General features: G+C 40.6%; 1 protein-coding gene across 4 annotated transcripts in view; it reads left to right on the plus strand.

Moving 5' to 3' along the window:
• The window catches only part of VWA8 (von Willebrand factor A domain containing 8), a 271,730-nt gene that overhangs the window by 191,300 nt on the left and 55,965 nt on the right, over window positions 1-24,465 (plus strand). For 3 of the 4 annotated variants that reach the window (XM_061629912.1, XM_061629914.1, XM_061629913.1), the window contains 5 exons: window positions 1,062-1,263; window positions 2,684-2,765; window positions 4,467-4,671; window positions 10,331-10,439; window positions 21,280-21,436. In XM_061629912.1, coding sequence (XP_061485896.1) covers window positions 1,062-1,263; window positions 2,684-2,765; window positions 4,467-4,671; window positions 10,331-10,439; window positions 21,280-21,436 — 755 coding nt within the window. Of the gene's footprint in view, window positions 1-1,061; window positions 1,264-2,683; window positions 2,766-4,466; window positions 4,672-6,905; window positions 7,185-10,330; window positions 10,440-21,279; window positions 21,437-24,465 lie in introns of those variants that run through there. The other variant, XM_061629915.1, reaches the window with a different exon arrangement.

Genomic DNA, 24,465 nt, shown 5'->3' on the forward strand with positions numbered 1-24,465 from the left:
GTATTTGCTTAAAAGGGCAGTCCTGTCCTTGGTTTGTGCCATGTGCCATGTGGCAATAAGAGCTTCTCAGATGAATTCTAGAATGCCTCCTGATATCTCAGCACAGCTGAGTAAGTTGTGAGTGCAGGGAAAGGGCCATTGCAGCATCTGCCTTGCACGCAGTAGGTCCCTCAGGCTCAGTCCCCAGTGGCATCTCCAGGTAGGAGAGATGCCATCAGGGACTGAACCTGAGAGACTCCTGCCTGAAACTCTGGAGAGCTGGTGCCAATCAGTGTAGTCAGTGCTGGGATAGATGGACCAATGATCTGACTCGGTATAAGGCAGCTTGCTACATGAGTAGAAAATCCTGGTGGAGAATTGAAATGTTTATTTGAAGTGCTTTTTTCAAAGATCTTTGCAAATGACAGGAAAGAATGACATCAATCCCCACACACTCTTTTTTCTGTGAAAATGTTAAAGTAGAGAATCCAACAGGAACAGGAAAAATGATAATTATTTCTGAGTACATTTTGAGGAAGATCCCAGGCTCTGGTACTATTCATATAATCTGCCTATCATTAACATGGTAAACCAGAATAAATTCTTAGGAGCAGAGGCCTACAATATAGGCAAATTTACCCCAACAAATTAAAATAAATCAAAATTTTGTATTTTTATTTTACAAGAGGGGGTTGCAATATTGACAGAAATTTGTTTCTTTGAAAGGAATGGGGCCACAAGAGAGGAGGAATGTGGTTTGAGGAGGAAAAGGAGAGGACAAGGGCCCACTGATACTCTGTGCCCAAGGGCCCCCAGAAACCTGGAGCTGGCCCTGTGTCCAGGAACATCCATAGCTGGTAAACCAACTAAAACTGGAAAAGGCACTATTTGTCAGAGAAGCCACTTGAGAATTCAACTAGTGCTGGATCTAGGAACACCCCCAGACTAAGCACCTGTTCAAGGAAGTGACTGTTTAAGTTAATATTCTTTTTTTCCCCTTATTCATCCTTAACACATTTTATGGACTAGTCATGCACATTTTGTTCCCTATTGTTCCCCTTATCTCATGATTTTTTTTGCAGTCTTCCAATGAGGTTTACTGCTGGAAAAGAGACTCCATTCTGGGTCAAAGGCAACCTTCGCCTTCTAATCCACTGTATTATGGAAAGCGTGTCAAAAGTGGAGTGGCAAAACAATCAAATTGTGTGACTCTTGTAGTGGCTAATCAAGTGGTCAGAGTTTTGGCTCCTGGAGATGTGCCTTTGAAAGAACTTTATCCCAAAGGTAACACCACACCAAATATTGGTCAGATTATTAGGTTGCTTTTTGCTTAGGCTGCTGCAATCCTATACATACTTATTTAGAGTGGTGCTTTCTTGTCCTGAACATACATGTGATTGGAAAACAACAAGTTCTACAATAGACAATTAAACAGGCAAACATAGAATTTTGTACTCAAAGAACCCTCTGTTGTGCAGTGTAACCAAAGCTGTATGTGTTGTGATTTTGTGGGAAAGCACATAATATGATACTGAGCACACGACAAGAACCTCACTTTTATTTTCTTTTAAAAGCAAGCTTCTAGCCCTTATGTTTATGAAAATGTCCTTGAGTGTGACTGCTGAAGTCTTCCAGAGGGATTTCCAGTGGTTTGTAGCAGGATTTGGTGGAGGTGTGATGGCCCAGGAAAAAAAACTGGAAAATTTTTGGGGGAAATTGATTTTTTGTTTTTTCCCCTGAATTTTTCTGGGTATTCACATCTCTAGGACTTGCTAATTGTTAGCACAGTTAGTCATCTCTTAACAACTATCCACAGCAGCTGTATATAGGGACTATGTAAATACCTGACCAACTAGGTAAAGGGTATGTGGAGAGTAGAGGGAACATGTCCATCCTATCTGGGTCCTTCACGTTTGCCATAATATCTAAATGATTCAGGTGCATGTTAAGTCTTCTGCTTGTATGTACACTCATTAATCTCTTTAACTTTGCTATATATCATTCTTATTAGGTGTATGCAGACAGAACTCTACTTATGTATGCACCCTGTTCATATATGTGTAGAGGCTGGGACTATTATAATGTGACTTTACTCAATGTGCATAAGTGAAGTAGAGTATATATTGTTTTGCATAGGTTTATGAATTATTACTCTTTATAATAGTGATGTACTTTAAAGACACTCAGTGACTGTTGATGCTGATGTTATGAGCCATTTGTCTCTAGCTGTTATCCATTTAAGTGTAATTAGGATTGGACTGCATCCACCATAGATATGGGAAAATGGCAGTGTGCAAACCAATTGAAATGGGATTTGTAGTTTTTTTGTACTCTGCTGCTCTCTAAAAACAATTAGCTGATCTGAGAGGAAAATAATTGGTGCATACTTGTCTCAATCTGTATCCCTGGCATTCAGTTTTCTGTGCTGAAACTCTCTTTAAATATACTTTCATTATAGTGTTTATTATAAGATGATAGATTAAGATGAGTGCAGTCATGCCTGATCAGGTTTTATTCATGTTTGTTTATAGTTTGACACTCGCTGCGTAAGTATTTGTTTTTGTTTTAATTTCATTTCCATTTCTTTTCTTCATATAAAACTTTTATAAAGTGTGGAATGTATGATTTAGAGATGTGGAAGTATGATTTATTGAAAAAATTCATTGTAAACTGTAAAACATTCCTTCAATTCTTCTGTTTGCAGATGTTACTCCTCCCCAAGCTGCTGGATATTTGGAAATTACAGATCTTACCACAAAGAAACTTAAATATATCCCTATTCCCAGGTATTTCATCTTTAAAATTGCCTTAGTCCTTCGCAGACAACAAGCAGAAGTCGCTGAACTAATTTATAAAATCATACCACCATTTTTCATAGATAGGAAACATTTCAAAAAAATATATTTTCATGTGATGATCTGAGAAACATTGCTTCCGTCATTCACAACTTTTTGGTACCTTTGGACTTACTCAGACATTACTGATGACACATTTTAGCCCAAGGTTTTTAGAACATGTATCTAAACCCTCCTACATTGTCTCATTGTGGAGAAACATCAGAAAATCCCTGCTGGATCAGGCCATATAACCATCTAGTCTAGCATTCTGTTCTTGCAGTGAACTAGATGCCTATGGGAAGCCCACAAGCACATGAGCCCAACAGCACTCTCCCCATTTACAATTCCCACAACTGGTATTCAGAGGCATCTTGCCTCCAGCAGTGGAGGTGGAACACAGCCATCATGGCCAGTAGCCATTATTTTCTATGAATTTGTCTAATCCTCTTGTAAAGCCATCCCAAGTTGGTAGCCATCATTACATCTTGTGAGAGCAAATTTCATAATTTAACTGTGTGCTGTGTGAAGTAGTGGTGGGAAAGTGGGAAATACAGTACTCCAGACAATCCAAAAGCTGTAGCCAAGGTTTGTTCTTGGGTTAGCACTCATGGTTTGTGTGTAGGAGACAAACCCCAAGCCTGGATTCAGAGGTAACACTAAGCCAAACCATGACTTTGCTCACAGCAGCAGGAGAACTGGAAGATGAGCAAAATGACTGCCTTTTTCTGAGTATCCACATGCTTGTGTGTTCATGTTTATATCTCTCCACTGGCAGAAATGAGGTAGGTGGGAATGGGAAACGGGCATTTTCGGTCATACGCCTCAAAATAATTTTTCAGCACCTAGACTGTAGAATGGCCTCCTGAAGGAGTTGTTTAGAAGAATGCTGCAATACTGTTTTATAAAGCAATTACATGGACTTTAAAAAATCAGCTTGTCTGCTGCCTGCTCCTGCCCTCTCAGACTAGGAAGGCAAAGGTGGAGTCCAGCTTCAGTCCAGGAGGCAAATAACAGAGCAAATAAACTTTGTCTATAAATGAGAACTAGTGGATAGAGTAGACCAAGAGACCTAGGTTCAAATCCCCACCCAGTCATGAAGCTCCCTTGGGCCAGTCACTATCAGACTATATTTCACAGAATAAAATGCGGAGAGTGTGGGCATGCCTGTTTGGATGTATGCTTATAAGAAACTGGAAGCTGTGTGTGTCTTTTTGGAGAGAAGCTACAGCTGGGGGGCAGAGATGGGAACCAGATTGGAGACCCCCCACCCAGTAGACTTATACATAAGTTTCAAGCATTGTGTCCAGTTTGGCATTCGTCGCAAGCCAGCACACACACACATTTTCTGGCATGAGCATAAGATATTTTAGTGGTGGTATCCATCCTGTTATTCAGAATTTGCGCCAAAGCATATCCATGTGACCTGGTAGCATGAATGTGGAAGAGTTGACAAACCTACTTGATTCAGGAGGTCTAATAAAGAATGTGTGCGTACACATGGAAAGCAATATTACTCAAACCACAAAGAATTGTAATTAGTGTAGGATAAGAATGTATTGGCAGGTTTGTTAGGCTCAGTAGGGTTTCTCCAACCAGTTCTCCACAGGTTTTAAATGTCTTTTAGGTAAACCAGTTTCCTTTGGTTTTCAGATCAATGAACCTGACTCCCTATAAATCATGGCTGCCAATGATTTCAGACACTGATGTCTTGTTAGCATCACTAGGCAAAACTGGTGTGGTTACTGTAGACATGGGGGGTACTGTCAGGCTCTGGGAAACCAGCTTAGAAAGTCTTCAGAGATCATTGCAGGAATGGAGAACCATGATTGGAGAAGAGGATGGCAGACCCGTGCAGGTAAGATAAAATAGCACCTTCTACGTAAGTAGAAGGATGTGGGCGCTGTGAAGGGAAAGGGAAGGGCCGGGGTGGGGTGGGGGATAGGAGTACCACTGCATGCCGACTGTTCCCTCAGGTGTTCAGGGGTAGTTGTCCCGTGGCACAAGCCTCTCCTTGGGCTTTGTCAGGGAGGGAATGGGGGAAGGTATTTGGCTGGGCCCAGACACCAGTTTCTCCTGATGTTGCCTGGCTCTGAGGGCAGGCATTGCAGACTGAATGCTGCATAGTTTGGACAATCCCCGGAGTGCCCCGGCCACTCTAAGTAGGGGTAGAAGAATCATTTCACAGCAATTGACAGTGAACCGAGCACGACAACATGTTCTATATGCACAACAACCATCACCACCACATCTTCCCTGTCCCGTACACAGCCACCTCAGATACCTGTTTATAGCGGTGCAGATCAGCATGCTGTGCAGGTTATTCAGCAGGCCTTGCATCATCCCCCTAGCTCAGCAGCACAGTATCTTCAGCAGATGTATGCAGCTCAACAGCAGCATCTAATGTTACAAACTGCTGCTTTGCAACAGCAGCATTTGAGTAGCACTCAGTTCCAGAGCCTGGCCAGTGTCCCACAGGCAAACCGGTCAGGTGGGAGGCAGTGCGCATCCCCCAGTGGCAGTGTCACTCAGCAGTCAAGCATGTCAGAGACCTCGATTAATCTCTCTGCTTCTCCTACACCTGTGCAGCTAATAAGCCGTTCACAGACCTCCAACACTAGTAGCAGCGGTCTTACCCGACAGACCATGCTGTTAGGGAGCACCTCTCCTACTCTGACTGCAAGCCAGGCTCAGAAGTACTTCCGAGCTCAAATGCCGTGGGCAATACAGAGTCTGTCCTGCTTGAAGTAGCAATGTGCATCAGCTTTAGTAGCAGCAGCAGCAGTAGCAATTGCATCCCAGGCATCCCTCCACTGGGTCAGTTGTATATGAAGACTTTGTGCATGAAAAGTATTGAACTAGAACAAGCCACCCAGTTCTGCCATTACATTTCCTGGATATCCAAGGAAAAGACCATCCCAGGCGGGCACATTGTCACTGGCTACTGTGAGTCCTGTAGTCTTTCTCAGACTGGCTGTTGCAGCAGCACAAGGACTACTGTGCTCAGACACAAAATCTGAAACAGCAACAGGAGACCCAGTTTTAATACATCCTTGCCTTTACTCCCAATTTATTTATTTTATTTTATTTATTTAATTATGTGAATGTAGTTAATTAAAATTAACTGTGACATTTGTTGTTTTATTACTGCTGTTGTATTATTTTATTATGAAATTGTTTTTGTAATTGTTTGCTTTTGTTGTAAGCCACTTTGAGCACAATTTTTTTTGTAAGTCGCTTTGAGTTCCATTTTTGGGGGAAAAAGCGACTAATAAATATAATAAATAAAAAAATATTCCTCATGGTTTAAGGCTGAAACAGAGCCTTGTGAGCTACCGGGGGGGGGGGTTCAGTCCTCAGAACCCTCTTCAAGGACAGAAGGGAACAGTAGCCCCTACAGTGGGCATTCAGTATGATGCCTCTGGATTAGTTGGGCCTGGCATACATTTTAAATTGTGTTTTAAATATATTTTGTGTTTTTTAATTGATTTGTTATAGTTTTTTATTGTTTTTATACTGTATTTTAATGTTGTGTTTTATTTTGTGGTCCGCACAAAGAACTTGTGTTATGGGGTGGGTATATAAATGTGGGAAATAAATCTATAAGAAGCATCAAGAGCTCACGTTTCTGTCCTGGCTTGGTCACCAGAGCACTATTTATGCCTGCAGCACTTCAGGCTTCCCCTTAAGTCCTCATTTCCACCTTATGGCTCCAGATCCCAAAAATCCCTGGATTGAAGAAAACATGCTTCAGGTCTAGATTCGAGTACAGTACTATGACCCCAAGCTGGTCTAAAAGTACAAAAGGCAGAATGATTCTCAACTGAAGGAAAATGTCTCTGTTGATGCCTTCAAGTGATGTCAGTGTTAACTGTGCTGAAGAACGTCATAAAGAATCCACATGTGGAGCCACAAATTACTGCACCGAGTCCATAATACCAACAACAAGCTGTATCTGCAGAGCTTAGACTTAGAACAGGAAGCATATGCATGCTGTATAAGAGTGAATATAAAAGTTAGAAGTTATTACAATTGGAGGCTTATATCATGCTGCTTTACCGAAGAATTGTAAAGTTATTTTCCTATCTGCAGCAGATATCTGCAGCGGCAACATAGATTATATGGGTCCTGGAGCATCCAAGTGGAGAGGGGAGGCAGAGTGATAGTACTACGAAGCTTGCTATGGCCTGGACTCACATTCTACCATGTTCCCAATACTAAACAACATGGCTACATTACTTTGGGCATGGAGAGAAGAACACAGACCTGCCTTTCATGCTATGAACAACAATGTGAGGCTGAAAACTGAGGGAAATGTACTAATTTTGTACATGAAACTGTTTGCTTTAATAAATCAACATGTAATCAATCTAATGTGTTAGTGGAACCATATTTTAAAACTTTTTAAGTAGCCCAGTAAACACTTCTAGTTGTCATGTGTATTCGTTCCCTGCATGAAGTCATTGTCTCTTCATTACAGTCAGCCATTTTACAAATTAACTAGAAATAAGAGACCTCTTAGGATTAGAAAATCAGGTATCTTAGTTTAGTTCATTCACTATCCAAGCACATGAGCTATGTAAACACAGAAAATGAGATCATGTTGTGGGGCCAGGTATTACAGACGGTTATGCATAGTGCTCAAGGCTAATAGGGCACAGAGTGGTTTCTGGTTTGACTATTTGCCAAGGCCTCTAACATGTTTTTTCTAATGTTATTTGTTATTTAGTTTAATTTGTAAATTGTATTGCTTTTATTGTTGTATTTTTATACTTGTGTTTATTTTTCTTTGTAAGCCACCTTGAGGGCCTTTGGCCAAAAGGCGGGGTATAAATAAATTTAATAATAATAATAATTAAATAATAATAATAATAATAATATTCCAGCCACTTTTTAGTCTTCATCTTCCACTGAGCATTTTCTAAAATAATAATTGTTTCTCATTTATCTTGAACAAAAGCATCACTTATACCCGATGAGGTCATTGTGGAACCAAGATGCAGAAAGCAAAGTTTCTTCCACTGGGTAGTCGTTTCTGTCCCAAATTCCCTTCTCATAATATGTTCTGTGTTTATAGAGCCCTGTGTAACTGCTGACATGCTCCTGCTATTGGAGTCATCAAATGCTTTTAATAGGTCATGAGAAAAAAAAGGCTTCTGGTGGCCTGCTCATGGTATTATTGCATTTATTTATTTATTTATTTATTATTTCAATTTATATACCACCCTTAGCGAAATAGCTCTCAGGGCGGTGAACAAACAAAATAAAATACAATATATCATAATAAAAATACAAAACATATACAAACAACGAAAAGCACAGCAAAAACAAAATAAATACTACAAAAATTAAAATACAGATTAAAAAATTAAAAAAGTTAAGAAGATTGCCAACGCTATTTGTTCTCATCATCAAGGAAGAAACAATAGCACCATCTATTGGTCAAATATTAATATATATTGCACAGAGTGATATTTTCTTTAGAGCTCTGGTGTTTAAAGGATGCAGCAAAAGACTGATTGGAAACATCTGTAATCACTTGTTGGACTGTCATGGATGGAGAGCAATGCTAATAGGTTTTGTGTTAAATGCATCAAATGTATATGATGTCACATTTCTAATCAAGATTGGAAATGAATATAGAAAATGTCTGTAAACTTTTATTGCATATTAATCTAAAAGATAATATTAAAATAAATATTTAAGTAGACAGTAAGCAACAGACAGGGCTTGCCTGTTGACACATCAAAGAAGAGGTGAGAGTCAAGGCCGTGCAATTAAGTTGTAAAGGAGAGGGAATCCTGGAGGCCAATTAGGATAGTCTTGAGGTCATGAGAATACCAATAACCGAAACAGAAGATAAAGTGCCACCAGATTTCACTGTTCTTCCAGGCACCATGGACTCTCACGTTTCAGGGCCTAACCCTCAAAAGACCTGGTCGTGCAAGTAAATTAGACATTAAAAAGAAAAGAGGTGAAGATGCTGCTCATACTCCATTAACTAGGTTAGAACTGGACTTTTGAGGTAAATCATAAGGAGGTAGGGAGGAGCCTACAGTTTCCGTGCATCTGTTTGTGCTTCCTGAGAGGCCCCTGCTATAGAAAAGGATGACTTTTATATATCCTATTCTTTATTCTGATTACATGAGCCAACACAGTTACTAAAATCAGGGCCGACACCAGGCATGCCGGGGCCCTTGGGCAGCAGTCTGCCCCGGGCACCAGCACATGCATGCATGCACTCAGCCAGGAATGACTGGGCCCTTGGGCACCAGCCTGCCCCAGGCACCCTGCTCCTGTCTGTTCCACCTACCTCTCTCCTGCGTCCTGCTGTGCACACAGGGCTGCCATCAAACAAGATGGTGGTGGAGGCTTCTGTAAGGGGCTGATACCCCCACTGCCATTTTGGTTCATGGCACGCATGTGCGATACACTATGCGCACGCGTGCACTCATGCCTGCTATCAACCAAGATGGCAGTAGGTGCATCAGACCCTTTAAAAAGCTTCCACAGCAGCAGAAGACAGGAGAAAGAGGTAGGTGGAGTGAGCGAATGGGTGTGCAGCCTGGAAGCTCCCTCCCTGAGAGCACTACTCCCCCACCCTAACGAGGGGCCCTTCAGGAGCCCTGTGGGCTGCAGGGCCCTCGGCCAGGGCCCAACATGGCTGCCCTTTGGCACTGGCCTTGACTAAAATAAGTGGCTATCTGAAAGTGATTAATAGATTCACTAAACCACTTTGTACTACTTGTGAGTAGACTCAATCAGCAGGTGGAACACTATGCCTTCATAACCTGAATTAGTGGCTTTAATAGGGCGTATCTTGTTCGTTTACCAGTGTTACATATTTTATTTTCATTCTCTGTTAGAGTAACCCATGCGAACCAAAGTATCCTCAACAAACATGTGTGATTCCATCTTTATTGATTAAAATTCACCTTGCTCATTAGAAGTGGCTCCTACCACTTAAGTAACTAAGTTTATTAATTATCAGAGTGAGGGCAAATACAAGTCATCATTTTATTAGAGATTACAAGAGCAACATTTTTTATGTTTGATTTTTTTAAAAAAATCGGCCATTACATATGGCTTATTTGCACCATTATATTGCATTAATTTCTGTTTGAAAATGACTGGTTCACACAATTTCACATTTTGTGCCCTAACATCTCAGAAGCTAGTGAACATAAAGAGCATTTTGACGATGTTCAGATTTGCTCCTTCATTCTCTTCTTCTATTGACTTCTCTAAGGAGATCTTATCATTAGAACCCTTCTTTGATGCCGTGCATGATATGCTTTGTCTTGTGCACTCTTTCAGTACCCTAGATATAGCACTGATAATTCCCTATCCAAGAAACCTATTATTTAATGCATTACATCATCCATCTCTTAGGCCAATGAATACTAATCTGTCAAATTTGTTCTATGTCTATAATAAGTCTATAGACATTATACATGGGGCATGATGGACTATCTTCTAGCCATCATTTACTGCAAGGTTTGTTTTTGCTTCAACAGATAACTATCCAGAGAGAAAGTGCTTTGGATGTTAGCTCTCCTAAGCATGGGAAGATAGATCCAGATAATACCCCTCATGTTGGCGGAAACACATGGGCTGGAGGAACAGGTACATAATCATTGTCTGTTCATTATAATTATTTGGTAGCAAATAAATTCGCAGATGCCATCTCAGAAATATACTGAAAGACAAAGTAGATAGTGTCAAGTAAATTTGGGGGGGGTCTGAGAAATTTATTCGTTACTTAAAGGCCAATGGGTAAGATCTTATTGCTGGGAAGAAGTCTCTTCTATTTAAAAGAAAACACCTTATGCTGATGACACCTGCCTTCTGTGGAGACAGTGGTGCCTCAAGGTCAGAGCTGGCACTTCCTAATTGGAGCCATTGGTGAGCTGTGGGAACACATGTCCACCATGGCACTGGTAAGTTTCATCTTAGAAGCCTATTGATTGGCTGTTAAGATTCCTCCTTGTTGCTATGCTTTGTACTATAAAGCTAGCCTCATCCTTTGTTCTGGTGCCCCACACTCCTCCTGACACCTTTGCAACACCCTGAGTGCTGTTCTCCTTTGTTCCTGGTGGGGTCAATATTTCTGTGCTCCATTTGGTACGTATTTAGAGCTAGCTTATATGTTTTAATTCTGTTTTATAACTCTCAAAAGTATTCTTAATGGCATTCTCTAACTGGTTCTCTTTTATGCTGCTATTCTCAATTATTTTAATAAAGCTCCCTCATATTTGCTGGTGCGTATTCTTTTAGGTTTAAGCATCTTGACCATTTGGTTAACTGTTACAGAGTAATCTGTTTGCTTGGGGCTCCAGGAAGCAAAGGGTCCAATTCCTAGCTCTTGCTCTCTTTGGAATCCCAAGAATGTCCATTTTTCAGGTTTGGGAGCCTCCTGGCCCCAATTGGAGGACATAAGGAGTGGTGTCAGCCTTGCAGGGTTGGTTTTCATACCCTGGTAAATTGGCAACTGCAGTTTGCCTACAAGAGCTGGTTCTCAGGGTTTGGGGACCTAGTGATCTTGACAGATGGGATGTACCAAGTTCTGTTGAATGTTGTTGTTATGTGCCTTCAAGTCGATTACGACTTATGGCGACCCTATGAATCAGCGACCTCCAAGAGCATCTGTCATGAACCACCCTGCTCAGATCTTGTAAGTTCGGGTCTATGGCTTCCTTTATCCATCTCTTGTTTGGCCTTCCTCTTCTTCTACTCCCTTCTGTTTTTCCCAGCATTATTGTCTTTTCTAGTGAATCATGTCTTCTCATTATGTGTCCAAAGTATAATAACCTTAGTTTCAACATTTTAGCTTCAAGTGATAGTTTTGGTTTAATTTGATCTAACACCCAATTATTTGTCTTTTTCGCAGTCCATGGTATGCGCAAAGCTGTCCTCTACCACCACATTTCAAATGAGTTGATTTTTCTCTTAACTGCCTTTTTCAGTGTCCAACTTTCACATCCATACATAGAGATCGGGAATACCATGGTCTGAATGATCCTGACTTTGGTGTTCAGTGATACATCTTTGCATTTGAGGATCTTTTCTAGTTCTCTCACAGCTGCCCTCCCCAGTCCTAGCCTTCTTCTGATTTCTTGACTATTGTCTCCATTTTGGTTAATGACTGTGCCGAGGTATTGATAATCCTTGACAAGTTCAATGTCCTCATTGTCAACTGTAAAGTTACATAAATCTTCTGTTGTCATTACTTTAGTCTTCTTGACGTTCAGCTGTAGTCCTGCTTTTGTACTTTCATCAGCATTCGTTTCAAATCATTACTGGTTTCTGCTAAGAGTATGGTATTGTCTGCATATCTTAAATTATTGATGTTTCTCCCTCCAATTTTCACACCTCCTTCATCTTGGTCCAATCCCGCTTTCTGTATGATATGTTCTGCGTACAGATTAAACAAATAGGGTGATAAAATACACCCCTGTCTCACACCCTTTCCGATGGGGAACCAATTGGTTTCTCCATATTCTGTTCTTACAGTAGCCTCTTGTCCAGAGTATAGGTTGCGCATCAGGACAATCAGATGCTGTGGCACCCCCATTTCTTTTAAAGCATTCCATAGTTTTTCATGATCTACACAGTCAAAGGCTTTGCTGTAGTCTATAAAGCACAGACTGATTTTCTTCTGAAATTCCTTGGTCCGTTCCATTATCAAATGTATGTTTGCAATATGATCTCTGGTGCCTCTTCCCTTTCTAAATCCAGCTTGGACGTCTGGCATTTCTCGCTCCATATATGGTAAGAGCCTTTGTTGTAGAATCTTGAGCATTACTTTACTTGCATGGGATATTAAGGCAATAGTTCGGTAATTACTGCATTCTCTGGGATCCCCTTTCTTTGGAAGTGGGATATATATTGAACGCTCCCAGTCTGTGGGCCATTGTTTAGTTTTCCATATTTCTTGACAAATTCTTGTCAAAATTTGGACAGATTCAGTCTCAGTAGCTTGTAGCAACTCTATTGGTATGCCGTCTATTCCTGGTGATTTGTTTCTTCCAAGAATTTTAAGAGCAGCTTTCACCTCACATTCTAAAATTTCTGGTTCTTCATCATATGGTTCCTCCATGAATGAGTCTGTCATCCTGTCATCTCTTTTATAGAGTTCTTCAGTGTATTGCTTCCATCTTCCTTTTATTTCATCTCGGCCAGTCATTGTGTACCCCTGTTGATTAGTCAACATCCCTACTCATGGTTTAAATTTCCCTTTCATTTCTCTAATCTTTTGGAATAGGGCTCTTGTTCTTCCCATTTTGTTGTCCTTTTCTATTTCTATACAGTAACTATTGTAATAGTTTTCTTTGTCCCTACGTATTAGTTGTTGTATAGTTGCATTTAGGGTTCTGACCATGTTTCTATTTCCTTTTGCTTTTGCTTTCCTTCTCTCTTTAACCATTTGAAGAGTTTCTTCAGTCATCCATTGAGGTCTTTCTCTCTTTTTAACAAGAGGTATTATCTTTTTGCATTCTTCCCTGATCATGAGTCTGACTTCATTCCATAGTTCTTCTGGTTCTCTGTCAACTAACTTTAAAGCCTCAAACCTGTTCCTTATTTGATCTTTATATTCTTCTGGGATGTTATTTAAATTGTATTTTGGCATTATGAGTGCTTTGTTGTTCTTTTTTTTATCATTAATTTTATTCAAATTTTCAAAGACAAAAAACAAAACAAAACAAAAATAATTGAACAATAAAATAAAATGTTGACTTCCGATTTGTCGCAGATCAGTTATAAGTCTACAATATATAACAATCCTGTCTCCTAAATTATATTATAAAATCACTTTCCTCCAGTAGTTATCTTAATTAATCATCAAATCTCATAAACATTACTTTATTCTTTCTACAAAAAGTCAAAGAGAGGTTTCAGTTCCTTGAGAGATATGTCTTTCAATTTTTCTCCAAATAAACATGTCGATTAATCCATCTCATTCAAATCTGTTAGGTCCAATAATTTCAATAGCCATTCTTCCATTATCAATGTTAATTCCATCTTCCATCTTCAATAATCCTGTTAAGTCCAATAATTTCAGTAACCATTCTTCCATTATCAGTATCCCATATTAATCTTGCTGTCATAGCCATAGTCATATAATAAGAGTCTGATGGGAATTTCCTTTATCACAAATATTTTCTTGCCATCAATTCTGAATATGTTGCTGAAATATTGTTGTAAAGTCATATCTCTGTTCTTCTTTTTTACAAAATGCACTGGCTCATCTCTTAAAAATTTTTCCATTGTCACATATCTGTAGTTAATTCCATAGATTTTTTCTATGTCAAGCTCCATCACATCATTCCAGTCCAAAAAATTATCCAAGACATTGATAACTTTATCTCTAATATCTTCATTAATTTCTTCAGAGACAACGCTGAATTCCAAACAGTAAACTTTGTTTCTAGTATCCATAAACTCCAGATCTTTTTCCAATTCCACATTTGTTCCAATCTCCAGGGCTTGTATCTTCCCTTTAATTTTTCTTTTCTCATCTCTAATCTCAACAATCCCCTCTCTCACAAGATCCCCTATTTCTTTAAACTCCTGCGTCATTTTGCTAAATTCATTTTTCATCTCCTGTCTACCCTGTCTCAGGGTTTGTTTCGTTATCTCAATCTCATCCATTATTTTCTGAAACATAATTTCTTCCATGGTCTCAGCCACTTTCCTGATTGCCATTCTTAGAACCACAAAAACAAAAATTATTTCAGTCACAATTGGGTTAATATTCCAGGCTTGATGAAATCACAATGTAGAACAGTACAGCCTGCCTTATCTCTTATATGTTCAGGAGTACAAAACAGATTTAGTTCCCAGCTTCAAAAAAGTTAGTGGCGTCGTGAACAAGTAGATTCATCAAAATGAAATAGACCAAAAAAAAATAGTCCCAGACATATAATACTCCAAAGTTCATAAATCAAGTTTATTTATTTTTTTCCCTCCTCGAAATAGAAATCCCTCTTCCGTTTATATCTTTAGAATGCACTTCCAGGCCAGCTTTTTGCAATAAAAACAAAGATAGGCTTTTTCAATTTCTTTCCTCCTTAATTTCGTGAATAAAAGAGAAGAGTTATAACTCACCAGAAATTCTTTATAGCTGATTCATTGACAAATCTCTTTTTGCTACAATGATTTAAACCAAATAAAAAAAATAGAAAGAAGGATGCTTGCCTGTTAAAGTTCATTTTTCTTTGAAGAAAATATAAACGTGTCGCTTAATCAGTTAGAGCTTGATGGAAGTCCTCCGGCATTGCTGGCTGAACCTTCTCTCATAAATTAATGAAATCCAGTCCTCCCAAACAAAAACAGGCTTTTATGGTTAATCTCTACGTTTCTCCCTGCCCGGGAGAAAATCTTTACCAGTCAAAAAGAACGTTCTGACTGATTTTTAAACTGAAAAAGCTTCTTCTGAGACGAGAGCTCGTCTCAAAAAGCAGGCACAAGCGAAGTCACCCTTCCCGGAAGTCCTTTGTTGTTCTTCTTTAGCTTTACTCTGATTTTCGATACGATCAGTTCATGATCTGTACCGCAGTCTGCTCCTGGTCTTGTTTCTGCAGAAAGTATGGAACTTCTCCATCTTCTGTTGCCAATTATATAATCAATTTGATTCCTATATTGACCATCTGGTGATGTCCACGTGTACAGCCGTCTTTTTCGTTGCTCAAAAAATGTGTTGCAAAGAAACAAATCATTGGCTTCACAGAATTCAATAAGTCTTTCTCCTGCTTTGTTTCTGTCACCTAAGCCCCATTTCCCCACAATTCCTAGTTCTTCTCTGTTCCCTACTTTTGCATTCCAGTCCCCCATGATTATCATCATATCTTGTTTTGGTGTGTGATCAATTTCCTCCTGTACTTCTGTGTAAAATCTCTCCAATTCTTCTTCTTCTGTGTTTGATGTTGGAGCGTAGACTTGGATGATGGTTATGTTAATAGGTTTCCCATTTAATCTCATTGATATCACTCGCTCAGACCTTGCATTGTAGCTCCTAATTGCTTTTGCTACATCAGTTCTCACTATTAAAGCAACCCCGTTTCTTCTTGATTTCTCATTTCCTGCATAAAATATTTTGTAGTTGCCTGATTGAAAATGTCCCATTCCAGTTCATTTTAATTCACTCATGCCAAGTATTGTAATGTTGATACGCTCCATTTCTTGCTTGACAATTTCTAACTTTCCCTGGTTCATGCTTCTCACATTCGTACAACTCCGGACTCTCCTTTCACATCTGTGTGCATCAGCCTCTGGGCTTCCTTTCAGCTTTGACCCAGCTGCATCATTAGTCACAGCACTACTCGTACTTGTCCTTTGTTCTTCCCCAGTAGGTGAAAGTACTGCTGGGGGTCTCATCTTCCAGCACTATATCGTATTGCATTTTGGATACTCTGTTCATAGGGTTTTCGTGGTAAGAGGTATTCAGAGGTGGTTTACCATTGCCTTCCTCTGAGTTTGGATGCATCTTAGTCTGGTGTCTCAGCTTTGACCATTCCGCCATGGGTGCCCCTGCTAGGAGTCTAGCCTTTTGGTCTAGACTCCTGACGGCATTGCTCTCAGCTTCTTCAACACTCTCAAACCCCCTCACCACGTTAAGGTGTGCATCCTAAAGGGGGTTCTGTTGAATATGTACTGCATAATCCCAACAATTTGCTTGAAATAACATCATGCTCTTCCCTGTTTGGTGTTCTCATTCTCTGGGGATTCTCATGGCAACAGAAATAAAGATTTCTATCTTTTGGTCAGGATTATATTACCCTTAATAGCAACTTTCTCTTTCCTTTAACCAATGTTTATTTATAAAGATACATTTATTTTGAAGATCTTTATTAGATTGCTCCCCAGATTAGGGATGGAAAGATGTGTCCATTTCAGTTCTCCCAATTTCTCATGTTCCCAGTCTTTTTCTCCACATTTTTGTAGCAATTTACTAATTTGTTTTAAATCCTCATGAAAGTTCTTCAGTGTTTTAGTGCAAATTTCTCCTAACAAACACATTTTGTGTGTAGTTTTGACTAATACACATTTTTGCAAGCAATTTCTCCTAATGCATTTTTATATGTTATTTTCACTAATATATTCCTTTTTATGCACGCTTTTCTCTCATATACACATTTTTGTAAACATTTGGTTAGTGAATTGCACTGCAAAATTTGGATGTGTGAATTTTGAAGGATGGCTGATTTTCAATTCTCAATATTGTTTCAGAAAGTGCAAATAGATTGATAGATTCAGCTTTAAATGAAAACTGAATCAAATTTATCCCCAACCTTACACCCAGGATGCAGTGAAAGTAAGTAATATCTGGTGGAGAAATCCAGCCACCAGCTGAGCAGCCACACCCACCGCAGCCTACGACTCACTCTGGCTGAGCAGAAGGCAAGGGACATAGAATCATAGAATCATAGAGTTGGAAGGGGCCTTGTAGGCCATCAAGTCCAACCCCCTGCTCACAGCAGGAAATCCACAGCTAGAGCATCTCCCACAGATAGCTGTCCAGCCTCTGCTTGAAGACATCCAGCAAAGGGGATCCCACCACCTCCCTAGGCAGTCAGTTCCATTCCCGAACTGCCCTTCCTGTCAAGAAGTTCCTTCTAATGTCCAATCTGAATCTACGCTCCTGCAACTTAAAACCATTAGACCTAGTCCTACCCTCTGGGGCAGCAGTGAACAAATCTGTACCCTCCTCTATGTGACAGCCCTTCAGGTACTTAAAGAGTGCGATCATGTCACCCCTCAGCCTTCTCTTCACCAGACTGAACATGCCAAGTTCCTTCAACCTTTCCTCATAAGATTTGTTCTCCATACCAGCTATCATCCTCGTTGCCCTCTTCTGAACCCGCTCTAACTTGTCTATATCTTTCTTAAAATGAGGCGCCCAGAACTGAACGCAGTATTCCAGATGAGGCCTGACTAATGCAGAATATAGTGGGACTATTACTTCCCTCGACCTGGAAACTATAGCTCTGTTTATGCAGCCCAAAACCACGTTTGCCATTTTTGCCATAGCATCACACTGCTGGGTCATGTTCAACTTGCAATCCACTACAATTCCAAGGTCCTTCTCACATGCACTACTGCTAAGCCGGGTATTTCCCATCCTGTACCCATGCATTTTGTTTTTGTGGCCTAAATGCAGAATCCTGCATTTGTCTTTATTGAATGTCATTTTATTAATTTCAGCCCAATTTTCTAGTCTATCCAGGTCCCTTTGGATTTTATTCCTGTCTTCCATTGTGTTAGCTATCCCTCCCAGTTTCGTATCATCCGCAAACTTCATAAGGCTTCCCTCCACTCCATCATCTAAGTCATTGATAAAAATGTTGAAGAGTATTGGCCCCAGGACAGAACCCTGTGGCACTCCACTCGAAACCTCCTTCCAGTCCGAAGCAGAGCCACCGACGACCACTCTTTGAGTATGGTTTTCCAACCAGTTGTGAATCCACCTGACAGTATTTCCATGTAGTCCACATTTGACGAGTTTGCTAATCAAAAGGTTGTGGGGGACTTTGTCAAACGCTTTGCTGAAATCTAGATAGATGACATCTACAGCATTTCCACCATCTACTAAGCTAGTGACCCGATCAAAAAAAGAGATGAGATTAGTTTGACAGGATTTTTTCTTGACAAACCCATGCTGGCTCCTTCTAATCACAGCATTGTCATCTAGATAGTTGCCAATGGACTCTTTTATTATCTGTTCTAATATCTTTCCCGGTATTGAAGTCAGACTGACCGGCCTGTAATTCCCCGGATCTTCTTTTTTACCCTTTTTAAAGAGCGGGACGACGTTTGCCTGTCTCCAATCCTCCGGCACCTCTCCTGTTCTCCAGGATTTCTCAAAGATGATGGCAAGAGGTTCTGAGAGTACATCCGCAAGTTCCTTCAATACTCTGGGATGCAGTTCATCAGGCCCTGGAGATTTGAACTCATTTAGGTTAACTAGGTATTTCCTGACTATCTCCTTATCAATCTCGGACTGCAATCCCGACCCCTTACTGAGATGCTACCGATGCAAGGTTGTACACTGTTCCCTTTTTGGAAGAAAACGGAGGCAAAATAGGCATTGAGCAGTTCTGCTTTTTCCTCGTTATCTGTTAACATTTTGCCATCCTCATTGAGCAGCAGTCCCACCGTTTCCTTGGTCTTTCTCTTGCTTCGAACATATCTGAAAAACCCCTTTTTGTTGTTCCTCGCTTCCCTCGCCAGCCTCAGCTCATTCTGGGTTTTAGCTTTCCTTACGCTATTCCTGCAAGCCCGAGCCGCTCGTCGGTACTCTTCCTTGGTGGTGCGTCCTTCCTTCCATTCTTTATACATGCTCTTTTTTACTTTTACCTCCTCCACCAGTCTTCCATGTAGCCACAGTATATTAATTTTTCTATTGTCTGACTCTGACTCCTTCATAAATGGCAAATGTATATTAATGTATTAATATTAATAAATTAATATTAATATTAAAATATTGATTTTATTTTGAAGTCGGAGTCAGTACATTTCTACCGACTCCGACGCCACCCAAAATTGCTTCCGACTCCGATTCCACCCAAAATTGCTTCCGACTCCACGACTCCGGCTCCACAGCCATGGGCATAACATATCCTCTATTTGGTCTTTGATCCAGGGAGAGGAAGGGGTGGTCTGGAAGTGGGAGGGTTATCACCCCATTGTTGTGGTCCTGGTGAAGTTTGTACTTTTGGCTCTGATTCTGCCCCCTCCCTTGAAGGAGTGGTGGGCCAATTTGGATTATCCCCACTTGAAGTCTAATGGAACCCAACGGATTTCTGAATGGTCTTAGGGTTTTCCAGTGGATAGAGCAGGTGACTATCCCATACCCCTGGGGAAGGGGCATATCATGGGGCTCTGCTCCATACCTTTCATGGGGCCCACCTAACGAGGGCGGCACAGACTCACTTGTATTCAGCTGTAGCTCCAATTTTATTAAAGAAATGGTTCTTCACATACTCTGTTGAAGGCCTTAGTTCCCTCCAGCTCCATGTCCTCTGACAGACCTTTCCTTCTCAGGGCCGTTTCAGTGTTCCAGAGGAGCATCTTCCCCAACACAGGCTGTTGTCTTCTGCCTCAATACCCTTAAGTCAAGGGCTCCTATCCCAGGGGACAGGAGGGCTGGGAAGCACTGGACTATTGGTGTCACTGCTCTGGCCACACCCAATAAATCTTCAGGGACCAACCTCATCAGGAAAGTAAAGACAACTCACCCCCCCCGCAGCAGAGATCCAGCTTGCCCAGCCTCCTTCCTGTCTCTCCACAGGGCTTCTTCTTTACCCCCCCTTCCCTCTCTCTGAGGCCTTTTACATCTTCCCTGACTACCCTCCCTTCTGCCTAAGACCCAACAGCTGGCCTCCTTCTCCACCATCAGGCAGCTGAGGGAGATTGCCCTACCCTTCTTCTTCCACAAGTGGAGTCTCCAGGCAGTGTCAAACTGAGGTCTCCTCAGGAATCATTGACTTCTGGTGTGGGTTAGGGCCTATTTAAGGGGCAAGCCCTGGCAGGCTCATCATGGTGACCCTAATGAGGTCCTTGTCTCACTGCAGAACAGTCAGATTCCTTGGGCTCTAGACACAGTTGTCCCTGAGCGCGCTCCAGGGAACTAAGGATGAAGAAACAGACTGGATGATGGCAAGTGGTGAAAGATGTGCTGCAAACCAACCAAACATACATGAGAGCACATAATCATGCCCATTGAGTGGCAGTGAGGGCAACAGAGAGGGTCCACTTCTCTGCCTCCATCGCATCCTTGAGTAGCCATACAGAGGAGCTTTTTATATTGTGACCTCTTCAAAGATCTCTAAATGCAAGGCAATTTTTTGAAGTAGAGTCAGACTAGACCAACATAACCCTTGATCAACCAGTTCTCCAAAAATCAGACTGGACTTTTTAAGGTGAGAAGTAGAGAGCCATTCATTTTAGAAAAGTTATTGCAGAGCAAATACCTCCAGAAGATTTGTTTAGCTGGTGTCTAAGCCACAGGGAAGAGAAGTCTTTGGATCAATGAGTTATCACTCAGATTAGTTTAATAAGTTTGTTTGTACCATATACATTGAGGACTATAAATAATAACAATGACAATAATTGGTGTTATTGTTATTAATTGCATTTATATCCCACCGTTTCTCCAAGGAGCTCAAGGTGGCATGTCTGGTTCTTCCCTCCTTATTTAATCCCCACAGCAACTATGTGAGGTAGGCTGAGAGGCAATGACTGGCCCAAGGTTACTGAATGGGGATTTGAACTCTGGTCTCCCAGGCCATAATCCAACTACTGCCCCACACTGAATGACATTTGTATGGACACCTTTAACCTATGGGCAAACGTATGCCCTCTGAAAATTAGAATTTAAGCCAGTGTAAATAGGGTGATTAATCTGGAATCAAATATAATTTTTTAAAGAACTCTAAAAATAAGGCTATGTTGTTGTTTTTTCTAGGTGGAAGAGACACTGCTGGTTTGGGTGGCAAAGGGGGTCCGTACCGACTGGATGCTGGTCACGAAGTGTACCAAGTGTCTCAAGCTGAGAAAGATGCTGTGCCTGCAGAGGTGAAGAAAGCTGCCAGGGAGATGGGTGAAAAGGCTTTTAAACAGAGGTTAATGTTCACTTATATTTCTCTTCATGCAATGGACACTTTGAAAAAAATGTCATAGTCTTTGGGTTTTTCAAGTGAAATTCCTTGTCTTTACTTGACGTAGTATCTATTAAGGGCCCTGCTAGAGAATACATTAAATGAATATATGCATATACCATGTCTGATTCTTGCTATTTAAACATGGGGCACCTATCAGTACTGCACCATGTAGGGAGGGGTAGTAGTTAACCCTTTCCCCCATCCCGTAGTCCTAATAAAAATATCACCACCCTGCAAAAAAACCTAAACAAACTGCTACATATCTCAGGAAGGAAGTTTCCATGGATACCAATAGAAGCTTCCCTCCTGGAGTTAGTAAGAATTACTTAAATAACAAAACTCAAGACACATTAAATGCATACAAACATTTAACATCTAGCTTGACCCTAAGATACTGATACGTGAGAGGACTTCATCCTAACACTGCAAGTTGTTGAGACCTCATTAAAAAAGTCTGTATAAGAAAGCACAGGCAATTGCTAAGAAAATTATATGCTTCTGTGCCTTCCTTCTCCACCTAAGTTTTGTTTGACTCTTAATTCCCTTAGGGACAGTTATGTATAATTTACACAAATTGTTGAACTACCCCATATCTGATTTGTGCCCTGTTCAAACATGAGGCAGCCCAATGTGATCACTGTGGGAACACACAGGCACATTGCTACTGAAGTGTTCAGTTCAGCTGGCCCTTTGCACATGTCATGGAACTGTGTGATTCCTTTCGCTTAGCTCAACAGGTGCAATGAGTACATACATTTTGAAAGTGTACAAAGTAAGCAGTCTTTGGCATAAACTGGTTGCCCTCATTGAAAGGGTGTTGTTTGTCCTCATGGGATTGAGGGGTGCAAGCATGCTAGGTGTATGCTAACAACCAGAGTTTGGAAGATTACTTTTTAAAAGGAATAAATTACAATTACTGTTACATGGCCCCAAAAAGGAATAAATTACCATTACAATTACAATTGTTCTGAAAGGAATTGATTACTTTACTGTTACTCAAAGATAATCGCTACAATTACACTTAAGTTACTTTAAAAAAACTAGAGTGCTTACAAGGTGCTGGCCTTGGCTGCTGCACACTAAGTTGCCTAAAACATTAAAAATAAACACACGCACACAGAGAAGTAGTAGAATAATTCTTTTTATCATAAGATAGCAGTGGTGGTCTCTCTGCTGGTAAGGGAGGCTGGAAGGGAGGCAGAAGCCACTATTCAGATCTTTGCACATCAAACCAAGTGCAACACACACACACACACACTCAGCCAGCAAACATAGTCTCTCTCACTTAACCACCTCCCGGACCCTGCCATACCACCAACTAATGGACACCCACCCAGGCAAACATTTTCCCCTGAGGTGCAAAAAGGTTATAACACTGCAAATGCAGCAAAGTAGCCAGGGAGGGTGGCAGAGGCCAAGTGCCAAGTGCAAACACAGTATTCACACACACACAAACAAACACATGTTGTCATCTTTCACCTCCACAGTTCTTTATCTCCATTCTGCTGCTGCCTCCTTCTCCTCCTTTATCCATGTTCTTGCCCTCCAGCTCCTTTTTCCCTCCACTCCATTCTTCAGCACCAACCATTTTTTTAAACAATTGTTTTCTCCACTCCACCCCCTCCCTCGTCGCCTCCTACTCACCCACAGAGCACGGGGAAAGAGTGATGCTGCACAAAATTCCACTTTGAAGCACATTATTATTATTATTATTATTATTATTATTATTATTATTATTATTATTATTATTATTATTATTGTCTTTATTTATACCCTGCCATTTTTCCAAAACTGGAACTCATGGCGGCTTCCAGATAAAAAATACATATAATTAAAAACATACAAAGTCTACATTAAAATAAGATTAAACTATTCCCAATATTAAAACCATACACACATATAGCTAAAAGAGTTCAAACTAGTTTATAAGTTATTTTTATCCACATGATTTTTATCCATAAATCAGAGGAGCAGAAGACTTCACTTGTCCCCCCCCCAAGTAACGCCCAGAAGTAATGCCGGAAACATTACAATTGCTCCTCAAAAGTAATAAAATTTACTCCTCATTCTATTACAATCAAAATGTAAAGAAACTACCCACTCATTCCTCAAAAAAGTAATAAATCACTAGTAATTCATTTTTTTGTAACTAATTACTTCCAAGCTCTAACAACTAATTATGCTCCTGATCATTTGCCAATTGCCAACACATTCATGAGCCTCTGTTTGGTTTTCATTAGCCCTGGTAAGAACAAAAGCCTCTTTTTGACTGGCACTACTCCATCAGTTCACTAGAAAAAACAATAATAAAAAACACAAACATTTTAATCTAAGTTAATTTGAGTAAATGTTGTAATTTTATTTTAGATGGTGTACTTTTATATACTTGTTGTATTAGATCCTGTAATTTTATTATTGTATATGTTTTTATGTTCACTGCCCAGAGAGCTGTTTGCTAGTCGGGCGGTATATAAGCTTAATAAAATAAAAATAAAAATAAATAATGCTGGGGAAAACAGAAGGGAGTAGAAAAAGAGGAAGGCCAAACAAGAGATGGATTGATTCCATAAAGGAAGCCGCAGACCTGAACTTAAAAAGATCGGAACAGGTTGGTTCATGACAGATGCTATTGGAGGTCACTGATTCATAGGGTCGCCATAAGTCATAATCGACTTGAAGGTACATAACAACAACAAACCCCATCAGTAACTTAATTACTTAACTTAATCAGTAACAAGTAACTTAATTGGGTGTGCAAATCCCTATACATCTTGGGACCAGGATACCTGAAATACCATCTTACCCCTTATATACCCAGTTGATCACTATGCTCTGCAGGTGAGGGCCTCCTGCCAAGGCCAGCTCCAAAGGGTGGCCAGGTGGGGCCCTGGCTGAGGGCCACTGGGGCTACAGGGGCCCCTCCACTCCCCTTCCACAATTTACAGCAGGATTGCTGCCATGGATCGCACGGCGAGAGCTCCAGAGCCCCT

The sequence above is a fragment of the Rhineura floridana genome, chromosome 5, assembly GCF_030035675.1.
Source record: "Rhineura floridana isolate rRhiFlo1 chromosome 5, rRhiFlo1.hap2, whole genome shotgun sequence".
Classification (NCBI taxonomy): Eukaryota; Metazoa; Chordata; class Lepidosauria; order Squamata; family Rhineuridae; genus Rhineura; species Rhineura floridana.